Source organism: Lepus europaeus, chromosome 1 (assembly GCF_033115175.1).
Source record: "Lepus europaeus isolate LE1 chromosome 1, mLepTim1.pri, whole genome shotgun sequence".
NCBI lineage: Eukaryota > Metazoa > Chordata > Mammalia > Lagomorpha > Leporidae > Lepus > Lepus europaeus.
In genome coordinates, this window is record NC_084827.1 from 65,781,324 (window position 1) to 65,808,252 (window position 26,929).

The 26,929-nt window shown below is 47.5% G+C and overlaps 1 protein-coding gene across 4 annotated transcripts in view; it reads right to left on the reverse strand.

The window, feature by feature from the left end:
* The window catches only part of EPB41L5 (erythrocyte membrane protein band 4.1 like 5), a 116,326-nt gene that overhangs the window by 11,029 nt on the left and 78,368 nt on the right, over positions 1–26,929 (reverse strand). For all 4 annotated transcript variants that reach the window (XM_062184301.1, XM_062184235.1, XM_062184082.1 and 1 more), the window contains exons 17-21: positions 13,870–14,036; positions 9,701–9,798; positions 4,264–4,392; positions 2,865–2,926; positions 1,266–1,356 (exon numbers count right to left, since the gene is read on the reverse strand). In XM_062184301.1, the coding sequence (XP_062040285.1) occupies positions 1,266–1,356; positions 2,865–2,926; positions 4,264–4,392; positions 9,701–9,798; positions 13,870–14,036 (547 nt within the window). The remainder of the gene's footprint in view (positions 1–1,265; positions 1,357–2,864; positions 2,927–4,263; positions 4,393–9,700; positions 9,799–13,869; positions 14,037–26,929) is intronic.

The following is a 26,929-nucleotide window of genomic DNA, read 5'->3' on the forward strand; positions in this document are numbered from 1 at the left end:
GCGCTACCGCGGCGGCCATTGGAGGGTGAACCAACGGCAAAAGGAAGACCTTTCTCTCTGTCTCTCTCTCACTGTCCACTCTGCCTGTCAAAAATTTAAAAAAAAAAAAAAAAAAAAAAAAGCTAAGCTAAAAAAAAGATGTCTCTATATCTTTTTAGAATTTGAATTTGCAGAATATAAGCTTCCAATTAAAGGTAGCTTAGGTTTTTCTTTAAGTCAAAGTCTGAAAGGTAATACACCAAATGAGAACTACACCCTGTCTTTGGGTAGTGAGAATAAAGACAACTTCCAATTTTTCCTTTTTGTGAAATATTTGGTAAATTTTTATAATAAATGTACCTTATGTAATAAAAGAAAAAATGCTTACTTGCAAGGAAAATTTTTAAATTTAATTTGCAAAGTGAAACATTCATGGGGAGTGGACATTTGGCCTACTAGTAGACACCAGTACAGATATGTTTATCAGAGCAGAGAGCCTGGGTTCAAGCCCTGGCTCTGCTTCCTATTCCAGCTTCCTGCTAGAGTGCACCCTGGCAGGTGGCAGTGAGGGCTCAAGGGGTTGGGTCTTTGTCACTCATGCTGGAGACCAGGATGGAGCTCCTGGCTCCCAGCTTCAGCCTGGCCCAGCTCAGCATTTGGAGAGTGAACTGGATAGGAACTCTATTTCTCCAATCATTTTACAAAAAAATTCATGGGCAATGAACTGGGTTTCTATGATTTCTGAGTTGGTATAGATATGACAAGTGAATATAGGAAAGGCAAAAGTTAACTGGTTACATTACAGCACAACCAGCGGTAGGTCTTTCTTATTTCAAAAAGTTTACTGCAATCCACAATTTAGTGCATACAATATGTCATATACTCTTTGAGATACTGCGCATACCGCAATGACTCAAATAGGTCAAGTCTCTCACAAGGCTTACATTCTGTGCAGCCAATCAGACTACAAATTTCAACATCACCCACATGTCAGAGACTAGAGATCTTACGAAGTGCCTATTTACATATAAAACAGTATCTTCTGAAAAGAAAAACCAGTTGAAACACAGCTAGAATCCACAACTACTGCAATAACAAAAATGCGAACATCACAAAGACTGCAGAAACCCTGAGATACTCTTGTGAAGGATGTGGCCATAGGGTTCTCCTTAGGGAGCTGACAGCTCAAGTCCCAGGGCCAATGAGAAGTCACCAGGTGTCCCTGGTCACATGACAGGAGTCTACTCCGCCTTTGCATGAACTTCGGGAGGCGACAGTCGTCTTACCTTCAGGATGGAACTGCTGTCTGCAGGTGCGGCAGGCGGGAGACCAAGAGCGTCTCTGGAGAGGGGCAGGCTACTGTCATTTAACGCAGCACTGGGAAGGGAAAGGCAAACCCACGTCAGGGAGGAACTGTACAGTTATCTGCAGCGTCCTCAAAGAAAGGAACTAACGTAGGAGAGGAAGGAGTAAGAGCTGAGTGGCACACAGCAGGCGGGGCTGCACCCACACCTCTGTGAGCCCCGCCTGCATCCCTGCCCAGCCACCAAGCAACAGCTCTCATGCCCACGTCACTCTCACCCAGGCTGAAACAGCACACTGCCTGGCCTCCCTCCTCAAACCTCATCAGGGCAACAGGAAAGATTTTCTTGAACAACAAGAAAACGGTCATAATAGGTAAAGACCATTAAACAATGGTCCTGTTCCCATCCCCTCCTTGGTAAGCAACTATTTTTTTTTTTTTTTGACAGGCAGAGTTAGACAGTGAGAGAGAGACAGACAGAAAGGTCTTCCTTCCATTGGTTCACCCCCCAAATGGTAGCTATGGCCGCCGCAATGCGCTGATCCAAAGCCAGGAGCCAGGTGCTTCCTTCTGGTCTCCCATGAGGGTGCAGGGCCCAAGCACTTGGGCCATCCTCCACTGCCCTCCCAGGCCATAGCAGAGAGCTGGACTGGAAGAGGAGTGACCAGGATAGGATCTGGCACCCCGACCGGGACTAGAACCCGGTGTGCCGGCGCCGCAGGTGGAGGATTAGCCAAGTGAGCTGTGGCGCCGGCCGGTAAGCAACTATTTTTGATGAGGTTATTCTGCAAGTCTTCAATAACAATAAAAGTACTAAAAATGTCAGTACTCATATTTATTAAAATTAATTTAAAAGGAACTATTCCATTTCACTGTGATCACCGCTGGATTCTTTGCCCCACACTGGCTGTAGCCTGCAGACAACGCACGTTGTGTGCCTGTGCGCCATGTTGAGTATGATGTCTGGAACTGACTATGATTCATCCCAAAGCCCTACCCTGAGTAACTTGTGAATAATGGGAAACGAAACGGCATTCATTCACCAACACTTTATAGCACCAACTAACTACAGGACGAACACTGGATACACAGGAAAGAGCAAAGCAAACTGGCAGAGAGTAGGAATGCAAGCCTAACGAGACAAGTAAAGGGCATAAAACTCATCAAGGAAAACCAAGGCAGAAGGGGCCTGAAGGGAGCAGCAAAGACCGCGAGAGCCCACAGTCAGCAAGCCTGCCAGCTCGGGGCACCGTGACGCCAGGGCGCACAGAAACTAACCACGACTCCCGAGACACGGAGCGTCTGTCCTTGCAGGTAGGTGCCCTGCGAGGCGGAAAATAGCTCTAAAAATGGTGTCTGCGCCACAATCTGAGTCAGCTGAAGACGAAAGGGGATGCAGGGAGACGAGCTAGTATCTTCAGATAACCTGAAGCTAGTACTAAGTAGCTCTACCACGGACAGGAAAGAGCGAATTCAACTGCCTTTCAAACACACGTGGTGGCAGACTGAGGAGCAAGAAAAAAGATCACAAAGGCAGCAGAACAACCAGCACCACGCTCACTCAGTGCAGCCCTGGCTGTACCTGCTTGTGGAAGCATCCTGAACACTGGCGTTTTTATGGCTTAAGGCATCTTCTCTTGAAACCTAAGAAAACGAATTCATAAAAAAGTTAATCTTGTTACTCAAGTAACAAGACTTTCTGGTAAAAACAGAATTATCAGTTTGCTTCTGTTCAAAAGAGAGGTCACTGCACCTTATCAGTACTGCAACCACGAGCCAACGTTAGCGTGTCTGGGATACAAATTCACACGTACCTGTCACACAGTTCTCAATTACGTAAGGCACCAGTCTGTTAACTCCACATATGTAAGGGCACTTCAAGAAGTTCATGGAAGATTAAACTTTGGTGCGAAATTATTTTGAAATCCATGCAGTTTTTTCCTAGTACACCTTTCCATGAACCTTCTGAAGATCTTTTGTATTTATATGTAGTATAATGTATCCATGTTAAATACTGCTTGATGAATTTTGAAAAATATATACGGTATATTTGTAATTTCCCATCTCCCCCTTCCCAAATATTCTTGAGACTTCTCACATAACCCCCTCAAAAGCCCTTAAAGCAACCAATGAACTGTATACTTTCTACAGTTTCATATATTTGGAACCCTGAATCAATACCCCTCTTCTGGGCCTGCCTCTTTAGAGTGGATGATGCTTCTGAAGTTCACCTGTGCTTGCTCCATGTATTACTAATTCACTCTTTTTATTTCCTTTACGGATACGCTACAGTGTGGATCTGCTGATAAGACATCTGAGCTTTGTCTAGATTTCAGTTATTATAAACAACACTGCAAGGTATACTCATTTCCCTTAGGTAAATATCTAAGAACGGAACTGCTGGGTCAGATGGTAAGTATATGTTTAATACAGTGCCACGCTCTTTTCTGAAGTGTTTCTGACTGCATACCCCACCACATATACTGCTGTGTGTACTACTGCACACTGATAGCAGCAATGTACACAAAACCGTGCACTCCATCAATTCCCACATGGGAGACCAGGATGGAGTTTCCGGCTCCTGGCTTTGGCCTGGTCTGGTCCTCACTGCTACAGCCATTTGAGGAGTGAACCAGTGGCTAAAAGACATCTCTCACTCTGTCTTTGCCACTTTATCTTTCAATAAATGAAAACAATCCTTATAAAAATTAAAAATCACTAGGTTTCCTGGCTATAAAAGCAGCCCAAATTAAAGATTCACTTTTACAGGAATTTGGCTTCTTTTTTTAAGCTTTTAAACCTCAGCATCTCTACTTGCTTTTTACCCCATGACTGCCTCGTCTTAATTAGCTTGGTTAGAATCTAGAGCCGAGCAAGGCGTTTTGCCATCCTGAGTGTAATTCTTGGTACTGCACTTGAACCATCCGCCAAGCCCTACACTGTGCACTTCACGAGGACTCTCCCCATTCAAAGCTGCTCACCTTATGCACTGCTTCTACTTGAGCCTTCAAAATGTTACTCTTGAAGTCAGGAGGAACTCTCACGGCATTCAGTCCTGGGCTCTCGATGGCATTATTAAGACATTTCTCAGTCAACTTCACCACCTCCTCCTGCGTGTGAAAAATACGCCGTCACCCGCTCACAGGCCACAGTCACATGGAAACAGGACAGGACTCGATGGAAGCTCATATTCAGGCAACCGAGAATTCCACAGGTCTTAAGCAGCCTACCCCACGCCAGACACAATCAATGCCTTCGATATCTACCTGCAAAGGCTTCAGAATTAAAAGGATACAACTCTGTAGGCACAACCTAAAGCCCAGCTGAAATTAGTTAAGCGGAAGTCGCAATTCTCTGTGTGTGGTCCACTTCAGGCTTCAGTCCCAGATGGTATGGTCATCTGAGAGACCTGGGCTCATTGATTTCTAGAAGTCACTGATTTCTAGAAGTCCCTAACAACTCATTTTTCATGCTGATAACTCTGGAGCCATCACCAAGGAGATGACTGTGGCTGGGATTATGGTGACAAAGCCACGAACAGGTCATCTTCAGACACAGACTTATGAAAAAAGGATAGAAACAACACAACTCCAATCAATGAAGACCACATTTAAAGCAATATAAATGAACTATCACCAAAGTAAAGGAATGGGAAGGAAGAAATTAAGTTTAAAAGAAGGGCAAATCATTTGTACAATGCATACTGTAGTTAACTGAAAATGACTAAGGATTGTTAATAGTAATGATGACCATTATCCGTCACTATGGCTAATTTTTTTTTTTAATTTATTTATTTGAAAGGCAGAGTTACAGAGAAGCAGAGGCAGAGAGAAAGAGAAGTCTTCCATCCTTTGTTTCACTCCCCAGATAGCCACAACGGCCAGAGCTGGGCTCATCCAAAGCCAGGAGCTTCTTCCACATCTCCCACATGGGCGCACAGGCCCAAGGACCTGAGCCATTCTCCACTGCTTTCCCAGGCCATAGCAGAGAGCTGGACTGGAAGTGGAGAAGCTGGAACTCAAACCTGTGGTCATATAGAATGCTGACACTGTAGGCGGTGGCTTTACCTGCTACGCCATAGCACCCACCCCAACTGTGGCTAATTTTTAATGCCGGTCTACATAAGAAACTCTAAATATGTTCTCAGCACCAGATCCCCTGGGCTTTCACCCTGTGAGACAGGCTGGCTGTCAGGCTCAGGACTGCAGACCGTTCCGCCCCTCCAGAGGTGACAAGACGGGATTAACCCACTTGCTCTACCTTGGCATTGCTGCTTCTCAGGGCGTTCTCTGGACACCTGCTTCCGGGTTGGAACCCTCAAATCAGAATCTGTAAGCAGATTCCCCGTGCGGCTGCGGCGCACAGCGCAGCCTGGGAGTCACTACTCTAGACCAGACTCCCCCGGCGCCTGTCTTCAGATGGCTGCCGTCTGCGCAGACAGGCTGGCAGTCCTTTCTCAGTCAGGGCTGCTTCAAATGCTTCGACTTCATCTTCAGAGACCAGTGCACGGCAGACTTAGGACTACCTGCTCATCCCTGATGAGCCACACATGACTGGGTTCTCAGTGACCTGCCTTTGGCGCGGGGAGAGACTGCTCTCTCTGCCTATATTAAAAGTAGAAATGAGAATTCAGCGCACGGGACAGTGGTCAGAGAAGAAGCTGTTACTGTGTCTCTGGAAATCCCAAAAATTTCAGAATGGTGCCTATCCTTAAACCCTCCCCCACTTCCTGGGTATGAACCCAGGGAAATACACATGACTGCAAATATTTAGTTGTAAGAATACTTCTTACAACTTGAATTGGAATTGAATTAAAATCTGTAATATTTTGGGGCCAGTGTGACGTAGTAGGTTAAGCCTCCGCCTATGGTGCTGGCATCCCATGTGAGTGCCAGTTTGAGTCCCGGCTGCTCCTCTTCCGATCCAGCTCCTTGCTAACGGCCTGGGAAAGTAGTGGAGGATGCCTCTGCACCCACATGGGAGACCCGGATGAAGCTTCTGGCTCCTGGCTTTGGTTTGGCCCAGCTCTGGCCATTGTGGGCATTTGGGGAATAAAGCAGTGGATGGAGGACCTCTCTCTCTTTCTTGCCTTCTCTCTGTAACTCTCTCAAATAAATCTTTAAAACATATCTGTAATATTTTAATCTTACAGAAAAAAAGACCACTGGAGTGACTGTTAAGCCGCGCAGTTAGAACACTGGTTAAGACACTCACATTCGCCATCAGAGGGCCTGAGTTCCTCTTCTGGCTCTGGCTCCTGACTCCAGCTTCCTGCCAGTGCAGAACCTGGGAGGCAGCAGTGAGGGCTCAAGTAGTTGGGTCCTTGCCACCCACACAGCAGCCCTAGACTGAGTTCCTATCTCCCAGCTTCAGCCAGGGCCACTGTAGGCAGCTGAGGAGTGAACCAGCAGATGGGAGTGTTCTCTTTGTCTCTCTGCCTTTTAAATAAGTAATTGTTTTTTTTGTTTGTTTGTTTTCGTTTTTAATTTTGGCACAGCATTGATCATGACAGTGAAAATTAGCAACAATCTAAATGACAGGGAACTGAGTAAACACATTGAAGGCGCATTCATGCCATTACTGTCTACAATGTGTTGCTGAAATAAGGGGAGATATTTATAACTTTTTAAATAGCAGGGTTTGAATTTTTTTTTTAATATATCATTTTGGGGCCGGTGCTGTGGTGCAGGGAGTAAAGCCCCTGCGACAGTGCCGGCATCCCATATGGGTGCTGGTTTGAGTCCCGGCTGCTCTAGTTCTGATCCAGCTCTCTGCTACAATCTGGGAAAGCAGTAGAAGGTGGCCTTCTTGGGCCCCTGCACCCACGTGGGAGACCCAGAGGAAGTGCCTGGCTCCTAGCTTTGGATAGGCCCAGCTCTGGCCATTGCGGCCAACTGGGGAGTGAACCAGCAGATGGAAGACCTCTCTCTGTCTCTCCTTCTCTCTCTGTGTAATTCTTTCAAATAAATAAATAAATATTTTTTCTTAAAAAAAGAAATATATATCACTTAAATGTTTGGACGTTATATATCTTTAAAATGTTAAATACGGGGGTGGTGTTGTAGTGCAGAAGGTTAGGCCTACGCCAGCAATGCCAGCATCCCTATGGGCGCTGACTTGAGTCCCGGCTGCTCCACTTCCAATCCAGCTCCCCACTAATGCACCTGGAAAAGCAGCAGAAGATGGCACAAATACCTGGAACCCTGAGACCATGCAGGAGACCTGGATGGTGCTCCAGGTCATCCTGGCTTTCGTCTGGACCAGCCCTAGCAACTGCAGCCACTGGAGGAGTGAAGCAGCAGACGGAAGATCTCTCTGTGTCTCTTCCTCTCTCTTTGTAACTCTGCCTTTTAAATAAATAAATAAATTTTTAAAAAAGTGTTTTGTTGGAAGGCCATTCAAAGACCAACAACTAAAGGTCCCTAAAGTGAAATCTGGAGATCAAGGAAACCCTGGGTTGCGTCAGGTAATGGGGCGGGGAGAGTACAAGCCCCTGAAGGCTCTCGGACTTGGGTCAAGACAAAACTCGGAGACCAGGCCTCAGCTCCAGGAAGGAGGAGGCCCCAGGAAAGAGGGCAGAAGCCCCGCACCGCCTCCTCGAATCCTGCATCTCCAGGGGAGAGACCAGCTGTCATTCAACCTCCGGAGCACTCCCAAAGGTGGCTGCTTTGCAGTCTTAGCTGGAGGAACTGCCAGAGAACCTGTGTCCAGATGGCTGCCAGGAAATGATGACACCAAGGCGTGACTTGCGCAGGAGGCCCCAGCAGACATGTCTGCTGACCCGCACGCCTCTCAGAGGCCATCAGAACACAAGCCACATGACTTCCTCTTTCACACACGGCTGTTCAGATAACCAAATGTGGCCATGGAATTCTCCCCGAGAATTCTGTAGGATGGCCCTTGAGTTAACAATCCCCAGGCGCAGCCCATGTCTCAGCCCCTTCACCAGTGGACCCCTGTCTTCTCCAACTGCTCCCAGTCTCCTGCATCATTTTCAATAAGTGGTATCTGGAAATGAGTCCAGTTCCATGGCTGGTCCCCTTTTGCAGCCCTCCCGATTTACAGAGCTGTCACACAGCGCGACATAAGTTTCTACACATACTCTAGTCTCTCTCCTGATTCTGCGTTTGCGAGCACTCGCCACAGGATCTTTCCTGAAGTCCAGTCCTTCCGTCCAGCCTGTCAAACTCCTCCAGGACCCGACTCTGCCTTGCAAGCACTGTAATTCTCCGCTGTTCTCAGGCGAGCACTCCACCAGCACAAGAGCAGGGTGGGAAGCAGTCACTGAAGACAACCACTTGTGACACTAACTTCTGTGGCGCTTGGTGGGACAAGTCCAAAGTTTCCCGAGGGCCAACAGTCCCTGCCCTCGATGTGGGAGACCCGAATGGAGCTCCGGGCTCCTGGCTTCAGCCTGGCCCAGCCTGGCCTTTGCAGCCATATGGAGAGCGAACCCCAGTGGATGGAAGATCTCTCCCTCTCCTGCTGTCACTCTACTTTGCGAAATCAATGCATCTTTAACAAACAAAAGGCTTACAAGTCCTTCAACAGGACGGACTAAATGACAAGAGCAGGCTTCCAGCAGGATACCTTCCACTGTGGAAGGTCACAAGACGACCTTCCAGTTCTTAACTGTGCTGCACAAGCTTTCTTTTTCCCTCCTAGACAGCCACACATTTCATCTTTTTTATTGAGAAACCAGGTGCATTCAGGTTAAGTATCCCTCATCCAAAATGTTTGGGTTCAAAAGTTGGGTGGGCGTTTGGTTCAAACAGCCAAGACGCCACTTAGGATGCTCACAGCCCAAACTGGAGTGACTGGGTTGAGTCCCAGATCCACTTGCAATGACAGCTCCTACTAACGTGCATGCTTGGAGGCAGCAGTGGCGGCCCAAGGACTTGGGTTCCAGCCGCCCATATGGGAGACCTGGATGGAGTTCCAGGCTCCTGGCTTTGGCTCATACCAGTCTGGCTCTTGCAGGCATTTTTGGATAAATGAGCTCTTGTGTTTCTCTCTCTACCTTTGAAATAAGTTTAAAAAATAAATTTTCAACAATTAAAATATGGCTGGGACCAGAAGCACTTCAGAATTCACACTTTTTCTGCACACAGACAATGAGCCATGTCAGGACTCAAGTCTAAGCACAGAATTCATGACGTCTCACATGCTCCTTACTCACACTGCCTGACAGCAACTCCGTACATTTTTCCAGTGTGCCTACATTTTGCCTGGGACTGTCACATGGAGTCAGGTGCGCCATTTCCCACCCACATCGTGTCCGCGCCCAACGTTTTTCCGATTTTGGAACCTTTTGGATTAGGGAGCTCAGCCTTTTACGAGAGCTCTGATTTCCCAGCAAAAGCAGAGTATTAGCTCTGGAGCTGTGCTACGGTGCACACCGAGGCACTGCACCCCCACCTGGCTGTTGACGTTCACGTTGACGCTGGGCCGCGGGGACAGCTGAGGACTGCTCTCCATCTCCAGCAGTTTGAGCTTCTCTGCAGTTTCTTTCAGAGCTGAAAAGCATGGCAACACAGCCCATTAGTCTGCCAGGCTGTCCCAGCTGTGAGGGCACGGGTTTAAGTTTTGTCTTTTTTACCTCAATACCACTGTCATCTACTAAAATTAATAATCCAAGTAAACACACACAAAAAATGTATTTCCTCTCCATAACTAAATTCTCTTAATTTGATTAAGAGCTAATCCTAAGCAGGAACACTGCCTTCTGTCTGCACCACTCCTAAAAGCCAACTGGATACAGAATCTCAGTGGCATGTGTAGTTAAGATTCACCAAGGGGCTGGCGTGTGGTACAGTGGGGTAAGCCGTTGCCTGCGATGCTGGCATCCTGTATGAGAGCTGGTTCTAGTCCTGGCTGCCCCAGTTCTGATCCAGCTCCCTGGTAATGCACCTGGGAAAGCAACGGATGCTGGCCCCAGTTCTCAGGCCCCTGCCATCCATGTGGGGGACCTGGGTGGATCCTTTTCTTCTCTTGGGACAACCCAAGCTCAGGTCTAATCTTAGTACTTCACCATCTTTCTTCAGTGGCCCTAAGTACACACTGCCTAAAACTAAACTCGTGTGGCGCAAGCTGATGAGGGACACTTCTTCTCAATGCACTGATCCATTATATTATACATTGATGTCATCAGGCAGGTTCTACAAGCATTCCACCTTCATGGTTACCTTTCAAGCTGCAAAATACATTATAAATAAAACCTTGTAACCATTGAAGAAGTAATAATTTTAAACAAAACTCATCTTCAAAAAAAAATCCAAATTAACTACTCTGAAGTACTCTTGTTTTGTAGGGATTAATATGATCTAACTTTGAATTTTTATACTGTTATTTGACAAGAAGTTGCTGAATGCCTAATAATTTCTATATAATCAGGTAGAAGAAAGGAGGGGAGAACTCTGTGTAAAGGATCTTCTAGAAGCATCCATAAATTAATCCAGAGGATTCCCTCCCTGATTGCACGTTAGAGCCACATGGGGAGCTTGCCAGAAATTCTGATCCCAGGACGCACTCCAACCCACTGTCTCAGTCTCTGGAGGTGCAGTTCTGCCCTGGCAGTTCTGAGAATTCTCCAGGTAGCAATGACGAACTGCCAGGGCTAAAAGCAAGTCGCCACCATCTAAGAGCGTCCTGGTTACTGAACTGCCATCTCCTTCCTGGTTTTCCTGTGCTTCCAATTATTTGACACTGTATTTTTAGCATGATGATGCTGGGATCACAATTGCTTGGTTTGCGCTGGTAAATTAACACTTTTTTTTAGTTGAAATAAAACTGCTTTCTCTGCTTCTGTTTAGCTGAGCAATGTTCTGAGACGCAGGATAACCGACTTCCCAAAGTGGTCCTCCGTAACCACTTACCTATGTGAATGAAGAGTTTGACATTACAACTAAAATAAGATCCTCCATACAAAGACTGGTAAGACCTTTCCATAACAATTATTTTCACTGCCTGAGTAAATGTTAGCTCTCTGAAATGAGTTAAATTCACGAAACCCTCACACTACACAAGTATTTCTTCTGCCACAACCGTCACAGCTGGAGTACTTTCTCCAAGGAGGGGTCACTAATACTCAGGTACCTACTTTTATTGCACGGCAGAAACAACTAAAAAACTCTTCCCTACACCCATGCAAATTCCACTGCTCTTTACATGTAAATTGCTCACCAGTACAGTTCCATAAAATAAACTCTTTGATATACCACACTTGAAAATACTTGCAGAGTGATCACATCTCATCTCATTTAATCTTTACTTTCCTAGGCGTCCCTAGTTCATTCGGCCATGCCGTCCTCTGCTAAAACCTATGTGTTCAATAAACGCTTGCTAATGAAACACCATTGTAGTGTTGAAGAAATTAAACTTTAAGAATTTCTAGGCCGGTGCCACAGCTCAATAGGCTAATCCTCCGCCTTGTGGCGCCGGCACACCGGGTTCTAGTCCCAGTCGGGGCACCAGATTCTGTCTTGGTTCCCCCTCTTCCAGGCCAGCCCTCTGCTGTGGCCAGGGAGTGCAGTGGGGGATGGCCCAAGTGCTTGGGCCCTGCACCCCATGGGAGACCAGGAGAAGCACCTGGCTCCTGCCTTCGGATAGGTGCGGTGCGCCGGCCACAGTGCATCGGCCGAGGCGGCCATTGGAGGGTGAACCAATGGCAAAGGAAGACCTTTCTCTCTGTCTCTCTCTCTCACTGTCCACTCTGCCTGTCCAAAAAAAAAAAAAAAAAAAAAAAGAATTTCTATAATGGGAGTTGGCATTGTGGTGCAGCAAGTTAAACTGACACTTGGAATGCCAGCATCCCTTAACAGAGTGAAGGTGTGAGTGCCTGCTACTCCACTCCCGATCCAGCTTCCTGCTCAGGAACCTGGGAAGGCAGCAGATGTAGCCCAACTACTTGGGTCCCTGCACCCATGTGGGAAACCCAGATGGAGTTCTACGCTTCTGGCTGTGGCTCGGCCCAGCCCCAGTTGCTGTGGGCATTTGGGGAGTGAACCAGCAGATGGAAGATCTCTCAATCTCTCGATCCCTCTTTCTTTGTCCCTCCAACTTCTTCACTTCTACTTCTCCTTCTTTCTCTGTCACTCTATACCTTTCAAATAAATAAATCATACATGTCATATAATGGACATAAAAATGGAATGTAAATGAAATCAATACGGTCATCTTTATAAAAGGAGGCTGTTTTTATTTTAACCCTGGAAACATTCTGCATTACCCAGTCCTGCTTCTGGTTGAGTCTAAACCCTGATGTCTTTGGTTCTCTATGCCTGCTATCATTCTAGGGACGAAGAACAAGTATTTGTAACAAGCAGTAGAGCTGAGGACAGGGCTGTCAAAACCAGCCAAACCGAAAGAAACTACCACAGAGAGAGTGCATGAGAAACATTATGGAGGATTTTTAAAAATCTACCTAGTACTACCTTAAAAAATCAAATTCAAGCATTATTCTGAAACTGCCAACACAATAAATAACAAATAAAAAGTTAATTCTTGCTTCTCTAACCTTAGACCAACAAAGAAACCCAATGTAAAGATGGCAGATGCCAACAGCCACAGCAGCCATGACGTATGAGAACACTTGTTTAGCTGTGCGCCCATGGTGGTTACTTGGAGAGCAAAAGAACACGTACGACAGTGCTCAGCACGCTGCTGGCCAGAAGCACCGTGCGACTTCCCATGGACGCTGCCCTCTAACTGCCGACTCCTATCCTCTATTCTGCACCTTCAGGCCCAGCAGTGTACTCGGTGGTGTCTAACTTTCCCCCGGGCAGAGCCATGGAAACGCACGCTGCTTTACAATGTGCACGCTCTGCACCGGCCCCATCAGGAGACTCCTGTTTAAAGTCAGCGCGGGCTCTGACACCCAGCAGGCCCCAGACAGAAGTTCTCCATGAGCAAACTCACTTTCTCCTTTTCCTCTGAGAAAGTTAGAAGAGGCAGCCTTCTTCCTGTATTACTTCTCTTCCTGAGGCTAGGCAACAGTCCTCCTCATTAGGAACAAAATATCAAGTACTTTAAAAAGCTTGTGGAAAATTAAAACATATATTTATTTTGATGCAAAATAATTCAGAACTCCATGAATAGCTTTTTCATAATACACATTTTCTGTGAACTTCTGAAGACACCCTTTCTATGTGTGGCTTTCAATTTTTTGCACCAACACAAGCTTCTCTTCTAATTCCATTTTTCCACAAACCTGAGGGGCCCTCACACCTTCTCGAGGCTCATGGAATGTGCAAACACCCATGAGTTCTATGCCCTGGAAAACCTGCAGGGAAACATTCTTTTCTTTCTCCTTTGCACTTGGGAAGCAAAGTACAAATCAAGTTTGAAACCTTGTAAATGTTTAATGGCTTATAAACAACACACAAGTTTAACGGCCTCAATTATATTACCCTAAATATTTCAATGATCCCTTCAGTCAAAAAAAAGGGAGGGCAAGAAGATATAACTACTCTGAATGAAACTGTAAAACTCAGCTCTTATAAAATACTCCTGGAGGACCCGACTTAAAGATCCCATTTCAAAGGAAGATAAAATTAAAAGCTATTACGGGTATACGACAGAACACTTACTCCCACAGTCGCCCACAGGCTCCTCGGACCCCGTCTGCCTGGTGGTTGTGTTCACTTCACCCGGTGTCTGGGAGGTTTCCATGGTGCCAGAGGTACCACCACCACCACCACCAATGGCCGTTTCCAGCAGGTCTGGGCTTTCTAGTAAATTGATAGTCAGAGGCAAGCTGCAAACATAATAGAAAACTTACTTAGAACAAGAAGGTTATCATGAAAAAAAAAAAAAAGGAAAACAGTAACAAAGCTCTTTGTAGAAAAAAAAGGTGGAGAGTTTATACCCCAACTAGCTTCATTTCTCTCTAAAAACCCTTTCAGGCAAACTCCTTCCAAGCGAGATGGCGTAAAAGGACTGGCTTAGACTCCTACTGCAATAACCCAAGGAGGAAAACACCAAACGAACTTCTAGACACCAGCCACGAAGCAGCAGAAGACAGAGACAACCAACAGCCGGGGGAGCCCTGTGACTGCCCCGAGAGAATTTCCAGGCCACAGTGCAGAGGCGAAGAGTGAGGCGGAACACGGCAGACTCCCGTGCTTCAGAAGACGGGGCTGAGAGCAGAGAGCAGGGCGGCCAGGAGAGCGCCAGAGGGCACGAGCAGCTACCAGGCCTCCTGGAGCTTGGCAGCAGGTCCCACAAGTGCCCGGCAGAGTGCTGACCGGAGCGCGAGTGTGGGGGAACTGCTCAAGGCTCAGGAAGGAACTCGCTGGACAGCTCAGAGGGGACCAGGAGCACTCACCTGGAGCCGGGCTGCAAACACACGGGGCGCAGGGCGCTGAGCGTTCGGGAAGCTCTTGCCTCCACAGCGGAGGGCAATTAACCCAGACTGAGCACTGCAACGCCTGCCTGACGCGCTACGACAGCAAAACCTGGAAAGAGTAAACTGCTTCCAGGCAACTTCATTTTACCCCAAAACGAAGCTCAAGATTCATGGAAACTCAGTACCAACGTGTCTGGCATCCAACAAAGAGAAATCCAGGGTCAAACATCACTGCAGGTCACCAGGCACGCAGAGAGGCAGAAAAGATATCCCCATTTAAGAAAAGAATCAATTAACTGGAAACTGACCTAGAACAAACCACATGTTGGAATGAGCAGATAAAGACATCAGAACTTGTAACTATATTCCATATGTTCTAAATACTAACCAGAGGCATGGAAGATATAAAAAAAGATCCAAAATCCAACTTCTAGAGAAAAAAATACATTACTGAGAAGAAAAACCCATCAGGGTGGGTGTCTGGCACAGCAGTTAAGATGCCACTCAGGACACCTGCTCCCAGGTCTGCTCCCGATTTCATCTTCCTGCTAATGTGCACTAGGGGAGGCAGCAGGTGAGGGCTGACATATCTGGGCCCCTGTCACTCATGTGGGAGATCTGGATGCCGTTCAGGTTCCTGGCTTCGGCTCCTGACCCAGCCCTGGCTGTTGTGGCCATTTGGGGAGTGAACTGGCAGATGGAGATCTCTTTGTCTCTCTAACTTGGCCTTTCAAATAAACAAATATATCTCTAAAAAAGGAAAGAAAGAAAAACACACCGGATGGAATTGATATAGATTAGATGCTAGAAAAAAATACCAAATTCAAAAGTATAGGCAATAGAAACTATTCAAAACAAAACACAAAGATAAAAAATATTCCAGAACATTAAAAGAATATTGGTTAGTTGTGGGATAACTAGAATCTCAAAATAGAGGTAATATAGAACAAATATTTTTTAATAAATAATGGCTCAAGGGGGCTGGCACTGTGACATAGTGGGAAAAGCCACCACCTGCAGTGCCAGCATCCTATATGGGCGCCGGTTCAAGTCCCAGCTGCTCCACTTCTGATCCAACTCCCTGCTAATGTGCCTGGGAAAGCAGTGAAAGATGGCTCAAGTACTTGGGCCCCTGCACCCAGGTGGGAGACCCAGATGAAGCCCCTGGCTTCTGCCTTCTGATTGGCCCAGTTCCAGCCCTTGTAGCCATTTGGGGAGTGAACCAGTGAATGGAAGACCCCCCCACACACACACACACCTTTCCCTCTAACTCTGCCTTTCAAATAAATAAATTTTTTTAAGTGAATAATGTGGTACATGACTTGTATCTTAATAAAGCAGATGAAAGAGGTAAAATAAATACAATGTCACATGTACAAGTCATGACCAAAAAAACTCATTTCAAAAAATATTAATAGAAAACCCTTGCAGAGCAAAATGGCAGCAGATGAATATATGGATCTACACAACGGAAGGCAGAGTATTGGAAAAGGCAGGGATGAAGGTAACACACAGAGGGGTTTCTCCTTAGTGTTTACAATGTCTGAAGACATAAGAGATTGTTTAAACAAAAATAATGACAATGTATTCTGGGCTTATGACATATATACAAGTAAAACCCTTGACAAAAGAGAGCAGAGCTGGGAATAAAGAAATGGAAGAATATTAATATGAGGTTCTTGCAGTAGGCATAAAATGCATGATACGACTTGAGAGTAGACTATGATAAAGATGTACACTCTCAAAAATTACTAATAAGAAAACAGTTACAGCTAAGGAGTGAATAAAGGAAATAAACAGAATATGAAATACTGATTAATGAAAGGGACACACGGCAAGAGGAGATACTGAAACTTAATCATACTGAACAGCAATGGTCGAAATAGTCCACTCTTCGAATGCAGAGACTTGTCAGTTAAGATGCAGAATCCAATTACATACTGCCCACACAAAACACAATTTACACGTAACAGATCAAAAAGATTAAAGGCAAAAGGATAAAGATATACCATGGTAACAGTAGTCAAAGAAAGGTAGAAGAGACATGCTGATAGCAAAGTCAAGGTCACAGCAAAGGGGTGAGTTCAGAGACTGTAACAGCCCGGAACACTTATCACCCCAATGGCAGCACTTCAAATACATGAGCCCAAACTGGTAACACTGCAGACGGAAGTGCACAACTCTATAATCATAGCTGGATATTTCCACACTGCTCTCTTAGTAACTGACAGAACAAGCAGGCAGAAATCAACAATACATAAACTTAGCACTAACAGTCCATAGTGACATATATTTCCACTGGACAGTTACCTGCCAGGCACGCCAGGCCTAGTATGTCCTGGGGATCTTAAGGTGCTGGAGGGATAACTGGCTTTCCTGGAAGCTGAGGACATGCGGGACTATCAGGGAAGTCTGGGAGGAGAGGGAATCCTGGACACAAAGGCCAGAAGCTGGAAAGGGAGCGAGGCACAGGAAGACCAGTGCAACTCTGTGACGCAGATCAGTGGCGGAGCGGGATACCTGCCACCGTGTCACAGGAAGTCCTTCAGCTGGAGACAGTCGTCAGCACATCGGCTTCTAAGATCTGGCCGGGGCTCGACTTGACCTGGTTCCCACGTGCGCCTGGCTTCCAAGGCTTTCTCTCCTGCCCTTGTGCTATCTGGGCCTCTGCTGCCATGCTCGCACCACTCACCACGGCAGGACCCACCGTCTCCCCAGTTCCCCAGCCCCCAGGCCTGGATGCCTCCCTTGCACTGACTGGCAGACTGCTTCAACCAATCCTCAACCAACGCCAGGCCAGGAGCTCTCTGTTGTCCTTTACCTATATCCTTTTTTTTTCTTAAAGATTTTTTATTTGAAAGGCAGAGACAGAGACAGAGACAGAGAGAGAGAGAGAGAAAGAGGGAGAGAGAAAGAGGGAGAGAGGAAAAAAGACATCAATCCTCCATCCACTGGTTCACTCCCCAAATGGCCACAATGGCCAGGGTTGAGCCAGACCAAAGCCAGGAGCTTCTTACGGTTCTCCCACGTGGGTGCAGGGGCCCAAGGACTTGGGCCATCTTCTACTGCTTTCCCAGGCCACAGCGGAGAGCTGGATCAGAAGTGGGGCAGCCAGGACTCTAATCAGGTCCCATATGGAAAGTTGGCATTGTTAAGTGGCAGCTTATGCACACACCACAACACTGGCCCCCTACCTGCAAGCTTACTGAATCCAGTGTTCACGGGTACTGATTATACTTGAGTTCTTTACATTTGAAACACTATTCTCAACCAGGTACAGGAATGACACTGAGGAACATTCCTGTATCCACCCATCCACTCATCCATCACACGTTCATCAGTACGGAGCTGAACAAGCAGGTCGTATTTTCTCTGGCCTGTCAGAATTAACTGCCCCTCAGAGAGACAAATAGGCAATGACAATATTTCAGAGTTACACTGGGAGAAGAAAAGATTTTTGAATTCTTTAAAATATTTTTAAAAACTGATTTTGATTTGCTTATGTACCTTCCTGTCTTCATCTGCTCCAAAAGGCACAATTTTCAAGGTTTTAAAGTGAGGTAAAATGGACATTGAGTAATTTCTTCAAAACAAAATTCTTTTTCTTATATTTTCTGATCATTTCAAACAAAAATATTTCGATCCTAAAAACCAAGACTGAGTCTCAAAGCACTCTGCAGAGACACAGTAGAGATGCGGGAGAGCCGCAGAGCTGGAGGGATCCTGTGAGGGGAAGAAAGCGAGGAAGGGGAAAGGCTCACAGGAAGGAAGCGGGAGAAGATGGGCTCCAGGTTATTTCTGAGTGTCTCTGTGCTGACACACCACCTTCCACAACCCCCTCTCCTGCACACGGCCCCAGGTGCACACCTCAAAAGCTCTCGTGGAATTCTAGGTGGTGTGCCCACATGCGTGTCCTACGTCCACGCCTTTCCCTCTAAGAGGGACCTCACAGGGTTGTTGTGAGGCTCAAACAAGACACGTGCATGTGAAGATGCTGTAAAGACGTGAACAATACCGTGGATCAAACAGGAATTGGAAAGGAAAATATTTTGAACTAAATGGAGGCATAGCATAACCAAATTTGTGAGGTGACACTAAGGCAGTATGTAGATGAGAAGTAAAGCTCGTGACAGGGGCCAGAGGTTAGCCTAGAGGTTAAGATGTTGGCTAAGGCCGGTGCCGTGGTTCACTTGGCTAATCCTCCACCTGCGGCACCGGCACCCAGGGTTCTAGTCCCGGTCAGGGTGCCAGATTCTGTCCCGGGTGCCCCTCTTCCAGTCCTGCTCTCTGCTGTGGCCCGGGAGTGCAGTGGAGGATGGCCCAAGTGCTTGGGCCCTGCACCCGCATGGGAGACCAGGATAAGTACCTGGCTCCTGGCTTCGGATTGGCGCTATGCACCAGCTGTAGCGGCCATTTTGGGGGTGAACCATCGAAAAGGAAGACCTTTCTGTCTAAATCTGCCTGTCCAAAAAAAAAAAAAAAAAAAATGTTGGCTAAGACACCCGGGTTGCACACTGGAATGTCTGCACTTAACTAGTTCCGGCTTCTGACTCCAACCATTTGTAAATGTGGACCATGGGGAGGCAGCACTGGTGGCCCAAGTAAGTGGATTTCTGCCATGCGTGGGGAAAACCTGGATTGTGCTCCTGGCTCCCAGCTTTGGCTTGGTTCAGCCTGCCACTGTGAGATGTGGAGAGTGAACCAGAAGATTATAGAGTTCTAGACCCTCTTGCTCTACTTCTCAAATAAAAATCCTATTAGAAAGAAAGCTCTCTATCAGTGGCCTAAGCTTACACCTTGAAAAACAGGAAAAAGATGAGGAAATTAAAGTCCAAAGTAAGAAGAAAGGAAATAATAAAGATTAAAGGAAAAATAGGTCAAAATCAATTAAACCAAGAGTTAGCTCTTAAGAAGCTCAATAGAAGGATCAGCACTGTGGCATAGTGGGTAAAGCCACCACCTGTGATGCTGCCATCCTATGGGGGGGACAGTTTGTGTCCTGGATGCCCCACTTCTGATCCAGCTCCTTGCTAATGGCCTGGGAAAGCAGCAAAAGATGACCCAAGAGGTTGGGTTCCTGCCACCCACTTGGGAGTCCTGGATAAACCTACTGGCTCCTGGCTCTGACCTGGCCCAGTCCCAGCTATTGTGGCCACTGGGGGAGATGGAAGCAGATGGAAGATCGCTCTCTGTCTCTCCCTCTTTCTCTGTACCACTTTCAAATAAATAAATAAATAAATAAATCTTAAAAAAAAAAAAAGCAGGCCAGCGCCGCAGCTCACTAGGCTAATCCTCCGCCTTGCGGTGCTGGCACCCCGGGTTCTAGTCCCGGTCAGGACACCGATCCTGTCCCGGTTGCCCCTCTTCCAGGCCAGCTCTCTGCTGTGGCCCGGGAGTACAGTGGAGGATGGCCCAAGTGCTTGGGCCCTGCACCCCATGGGAGACCAGGAGAAGCACCTGACTCCTGCCATCGGATCAGCGCGGTGCGCCGGCTGCAGCGCGCCAGCCGCGGCAGCCATTGGAGGGTGAACCAACGGCAAAAAGGAAGACCTTTCTCTCTGTCTCTCTCTCTCACTGTCCACTCTGCCTGTCAAAAATTTAAAAAAAAAAAAAAAGCAGCTCAATATAATTGGTAACTTCTAGGTAGACTAATCATGAAAAAATACATATTTATCAATATCAGGAATGACACCACTATGGGTTCCCATCCATCAGTATCTTGTCCTCCAAAGCTCTACCTACCCGAGGCTCCTGACTGTACATATCCATCGAGAAAGGAAGCAAATGCCAGGAAACCATGTTAAATACAACCTCTTCAGCTCTTCCAGGACCTTGCGGCTTATCTAGCCACACTAGGATCCATTATTTGTAAAACTGCCCATCGCCACAGTTTGAGTGTCAACTTCTTGAAGCCAAGGATAGCACCTGGACTATTTCTTCATCACCAAGTGTGTCGAGACGTTCACTCACTCCATCAGTATAAATGGAGCACGTGTTATGGGAAGAAAGGAAACAAAAGCTCTCCCTACAAGCAAGTAAGCCTGCAACATGCAAGATGAAGTGCCTTGAGGAAAAACATCAAGCAGGTTAAGTGGGCCAGGAACACCAAGGATGGGGGAGGGGAAGCACACCAGTATTTACGAGCAGTTAGAATAGGGCTCTCTCCTCTGCCAAGAATCCCCGATGTGCTGGCTGCACCATATGAGAGCCCAGAGGGGAATCAAATCCAGGCAGCAGTGAAGTACAAAGGTTTTCAGAGGGAACACACAGAAAGTTTGTGGAGTGCCAGGTCAATGTTGTGGTGCAGCAAACTAAGCCACAGCTTGGGATGCCTGCATCCCATACTGGAATCCTGGGTTCCATCTCCCTTCTGCTTTTGATTTATCTTCCAGCCAACATGCACCCTGGGAGGCAGCAGATGATGGCTCAAGTCCTTGGGTCCCTGCCACCTACAATGGAGACCCAGAAGGAGCTCCTGGTTCCTGGCTTTGGCCTGGCCCAGCCCTGGTGGTTGTGGGCATCTGGAGGGTAAAATCAGCTGATAGAAAATGTGTTACTCTGCCTTTCAAATAAATAAATTTTAAAAACAATACTGAAAGCGTGTGCAGGGGTCAGCACTGTGGCGCAGGTTAAGCCACCACCTACCATGCCAGTATTCCATATGAGCAAGGCTTGGACTCCCTGCTGGCATACCTGGGAAAGCAGCAGTTGATGGCTCAATACTTGGGTCCCTGCCACACACGTGGAAGATCCAGATGGAATTTTGGGCTCCTGGCTTCAGCACGGCCCAGCCCCGGCTGTTGTGGCCATTTGAGGGATGAACCAGTGGATGAAGATCTGTGTCTCCCTGTCACTCTTTCAAGTAAATCAATCTTTAATTTTATGTAAAAGTGGAATTAAAAGATAAGTTTGGGAGGCAGATGTTTGGTGTAGCAGTTAGGAAGCTGTTTGAGGTGCCCACATCCCACAACCAAGAGCCTGGCTCGAGTTCCAGCTCCATTTTTTTTTTTTTTAAGATTTATTTATTTGAATGTCAGAATTACACAGAGAGAGAAGAAGAGAGGCGGAGAGGCGGAGAGGCAGAGAGGCAGAGAGAGAGAGAGAGAGAGAGAGAGAGAGAGAGAGAGAGAGGTATTCCATCCGATGGTTCACTCTCCAATTGGCCTCAATGGCTGGAGCTGCGCCGATCCGGAGCCAGGAGCCAGGAGCTTCTTCCAGGTCTCCTACGTGGGTGCAGGGGCCCAAGCACTTGGGCCATCTTCTACTGCTTTCCCAGGCCATAGCAAAGAGCTGGAACGGAAGTGGGGCAGTCGGGTCTCGAACCGGCGCCCATATGGGATGCTGGCGCTTCAGGCCAGGACACTAACCCACTGCACCACAGCGCCGGCCCTCCAGCTCCCTTTATGATCCAGTTTCCTGCTATTGTTGCACCCTGGGATGCAGCTGACAGTGGCTCAAGCAAAAGACCACTACCATGGGAGACCCACAGTGAATTCCTTGCTTCTGGTTTCACCTGGCCCAGTGCTGGCTGCCAAGAGCATTTGGAGAGTAAACCAGCAGATGCAAGAACTCCATTTCTCCACCTTTCTAATAAAAAAAAGAATAAAATATTTAAAAAAAAAAAAGGTAAGCTTAGGGGTGGATGATCAGCTTGGATGCCTGCGCCCCTCATCAGGGTCCCTGGGTTTGAGTTCTGGCTCCATTTCTGACTGCAGCTTCCCACCAATGAATAGCAGCCATGATGGCTGAAGTACTAGGGTCCTTGCTATCCATGCAGGAGACTCGGACTGAGTTCCCAGCTCCCTGTTTCAGTCTGGTCCAGCTCCAGATAGGTTTATTTTGGTGAAAGAAGAAAAAACCACCAACTTGAAATCCATGCATATCCTTTTCATACTGTGCTTTCCATGAACTTTCTGAAGACCCCCTGTTCTTGGCACGTTTGATCAAGCGGTAGCAGAGGGGAATCTGGAGGCAAAGGAGCAGGGTCAGGCATTCTTGGCAATGTGAGATTTGGGGTTTTGGTCTGAGGGAGCCGAGACGATGGGTCTGACAGAGCAGTGACGTGGTCACATCAGACACAGATGAACAAGGGCAATGGCTGGGAGACCCAGGAAAAGGGTTCTGGGAGCAGCAGAGACGGCCACAAGGGGTGGATTCCGGATACATCTAGAAGACAGGGCAGGCGGGACTTACTGACCAATAAGTAGGAGACAAAGAGGAGTCAAGGTGACTACAGGTGCCCCGGGCTAAGTCAGTGCCGCTCAAACTTGAGTATGCACCAGGCCTTCTCGGAGGGCAGCTTGGGCAAGCACAGACCACTGGGCAACACCTCTAGAATTCCTCACCCACCAGGCCTACGGACAGGAAAACCTGCGCAGACTAGAGGCGTCAGCTGTGCCATTCTGAACATGGGAAATCTGAGCGCCCCAACATCACCTCACAGTGTTCTCCCCAAAATGTGTGGCATCCATCTCATCACATGAAAACACGGCACAACCCCAACCTGAGGCGTTCTATGAGGCCTCGAACCAGTGCTCTTAAAACGTCACCAACAACACGCAGTGACGGAGGGCCACATCCTGAATGCAACACAGGACTCTGGGTCAGGGGCTAGGCCATCTGGGGAAAGACTGGAGAAAGCTTAATGGTATTGACCAACGTCAATTTCTTAGTTTGCTAACAGTGCTATCGAACCACTGTAGTATGGGATGTTAACATTAGAGAAAGCTAAGGAGGGGTTGTGGATGCTCTCCACAGTATCCACGTATCTGTTCCATAAACCTACCATTATTTCAGAATAAAAGGGCTACAAAAAATAAGACGCCAGAGAGGGCGCTGTGGCACAGCAGGTCAGGACCCCATACTGGAGTGCTAGCTGGAATCCCTGCTACTGTGCTTCCAATCCAGCTTCCTGTTACTGCGCCCTGGGAGACAGCTGGTGATGGCTCCAATGCTTGGGCCCTGCCAAGCACACAAACTTGGCTGCAGTTCTGGGCTCCTGGCTTCGTCCCAGCCCAGTCCTGGCTTTTCAGGCACTGGGGAATGAACCTGAGGATGGAGCATCTCTTTTTGGCTGTCAAGTAGATGAAAATAAACATTTTTTATTAGATTTATTTGAAAGAGTTACACAGAGAGAGAAGGAGAAGCAGAGAGAGAGAAGGGTCTTCCATCCGCTGATTCACTCTCCAATTGGCCACAATGGCCGGAGCTGCACCGATCCAGAGCCAGGAGCTTCTTTCGGGTCTCCCACACGGGTGCAGGGGCCCAAGGACTTGGGTCATCTGCTGCTTTCCCAGACCATAGCAGAGAGCTGGATGGGAAGTGGAGCAGCTGGGTCTCGAACTGGCGCCCATATGGGATACCGGCACTGCAGGCGGCGGCTTTACCCACTACACCACAGTGCCGGCCCAGAAAATGAACATTTTAAAAGATAAGATGCCTGTATGAACTCCTAGGCTGAGACATCAAGTAGGCAGGCGTATATCCAAGTCTGGAAGTAAAGAAGTCCAGGCTGGTGACATAAACTGAGAAACGGCTGGTGTATCCGTGGTGTTCGTAAACCAGAGAACACTAGCGAGGCCACCAAGGGAATGTATTGTTACAGAAAATGTCCTAAAGACAGAGCTTAGGGATTAGGGAGCTAAGAAGGAACGAAAGAACTAGCAAAGGGAACCAATAAACCATGGCTAGGGCAGTTAGACGCTTACAAGAGAGTGGCGTCCCTAAGTGAAGAGAGCAGTTCACGAGGAAGGAAGTGAGCACCTGCTGTCGGTGCTAACAAAGTGAGACAATGGACTGGATCAGATACGTGGAGGTCACCCGTGACCTAACAAGGGCTGCTTTGGTGGAGCTCGCGGCGTGCCACTGCCACCCCAGGCAGAGCGGTTCTACAGATGTGAACATCCCTCATGAAGACACTCTGCTTCCATCTCTTGCCTAACCGTCATACAGTAACTGATACCAGAACAGACAGTTAGTGCCAACTGCTGAAAACCGCTGCCACACATACGAGAACGCCATTCTTTGGAAGGCGACTCTCAGGCAGCAGGCAGCTTTCACGGCCATGTAGGTGGAGGAAGGAGTTCTCAATGATGTCACAGGACCTGTTTCCAGTACACAGGAAACACGAGCGACACATAACAGAAGGCAGACCGCTGCAAGGACTTTCCTGAGTAATCAAGGGTCAGGATCCAGCAGAGCAGAGGAAAGAGCACGGGTCCATGTGGACGGCAGCCGGGGACGCACAGGAAGCATGCCCAAACACAGACTCCCTCACTGATGACACCATGGGAGAAGACCGCAGATTCTTCTGGACCCTGCTTCCTCAGTAAAACACGAAGCAAGATCAACTTAAGAGTGAAGAATCAGAAAGAGGGGCAGAGGGGATAAAGCCGCAGCCTGTGATGAGTCCCGGCTGCTCCACTTCCAATTCAGCTCCCTGTTAGCAGCCTGGGAAAAGCAGCAGACGATGGTCCAAGTGTCTGGACCCTGCCACCCACATAGGAAACCTGGAGGAAGCTCCTGGCTTTGGCCTGGCCCAGGCTCCACCATTGCAGCCATCTGGGGAGTGGACTAGCAGATGGAATATCTCTGTCTGTCTCTCTCTGTGACTCTTTCAAATAAATAAATAAACCTTTAAAAAAAAAAAAGTGAGAAATGAGGAGCTGGTAATGGTTTGAAAGAAGAGGAAAGCTGGCCACACAATGGGAGAACAGGCTGAGGGGATGGGACAGACACTAGCGGCAGCACTGACAGCCCACTTGAGCCCAATGGTCAAGACTTAAAAGTAGGACCATTCAATAAGGTTGTGTGCATTTCACAGTCACCATCTGCAAGCACAGGACACAGAGTTTAACTAGAATAAATCAGGGATTTAACCAGATGCTCAGAACAGGAGAAGGGTCAAGGAATTGGAAGCACCTGCACAGGGAAGTTAAGGAAGTTAAGGAAGGGAGGAAGGGAGGGAGGGAGGGAAGGACGGACAGATGGACCAGGGAGGTTCTCTGGCAGGTGTTCAACAAAGGAGGTGAATAAAAAAAAAAATTAATACCAGATGCCCTGAATCTTTCACTTAAAACGCAGCAGGGGTTTGGCGCTGTGACACAGCAGGTTAAGGCACTGCCTGCAACACCAGCACCCCATGTGAGTGCCAGGTTTGAGTCCCAGACACTCCAATACTCCTCCAGCTTCCGGCTAGTGCTTCTGGGAAAGCAGAAGATGGCCCAGGTGCTTGGGTTCCTTCTACCCACATGGGAGACCCAGATGGAGTTCTAGGCTCCTGCCTCTGGCCCGGCCCAGGCCCAGCCCCAGCCATGTGGTCATTTGAGTTACACAGCAGATCTCTCCCTCTCTCTAACTCTGCCTTTCAAATAAATAAATAGTTTAAAAAAAAAAAAAAGCAATAAATGCTCCAGGTCTCATTACCAAATCTAGACTCCTTGGTTTGTTTTCAATATTCTAAAATACTTCTCATTATTATTGCCCTAATATGATTGTGAAATTCTGAAATGATAATGTGGATATTCCAGAGTACCCAACTCTTCATGCGTCTTTCTAGAGATTTCCAGAGTTCTGCTGCTGGTGCCCCCAGACAGAACTGAGACAAGTTGTTACACATAGGTCTTAGCTATCTAAACTCCTAGAGAGTTCACAATTACACGATTTCTGAAGCTAATGGCCAGGTCTCTTTGTGGTAAGACACTCCTCTGGGTAGTCATAGTCTGGTGACACTTTACCTCTTGAGATGATTTCTACCATTACTCTGGACCCTCCTCTAACCTAATGCCACAAGCTAAATCAAGCCGACGATCACCCTTCTATCATCTTATTTTTCGTTCTCCCCTTTTACTTTACCTCTAGAAAGGTAAGCGGCTTACACTGAGATGACAAGCTGCATGAAGGATCTGCCATCTCTTGCAAATCCTCACCACACACTGCTCTCAGTTCTTTAATTAAAGTTAGTTAATAACGAAACGAATGAAAACTTCCATGACCAACACAAAAATAAGAGCTACAGCTGCCGAACCTGTTTGGAAGAGGAGCTGCAGGTTTATTGCCCCACTGAGGGAGTCTTCGGTCAGAGTCTCTAGAGAATGTTGTTCTCCAGGTCAGAGCTGCCTTCTGTACGCCAACACTAACAATGCTGGCCAGCTGTCAGGAACAGCGTGGGAAACGCTCACGCCAGTGCCGCACCTCGGGCTGAGGCCACAGCTGCTGGTTAGGAACACAGGGGCTCAGGGAATGCCCTGCTAATAAAAAACCGGTGAGAACAACCCCTTCAGGAAGGACAGAAACATTTGTTT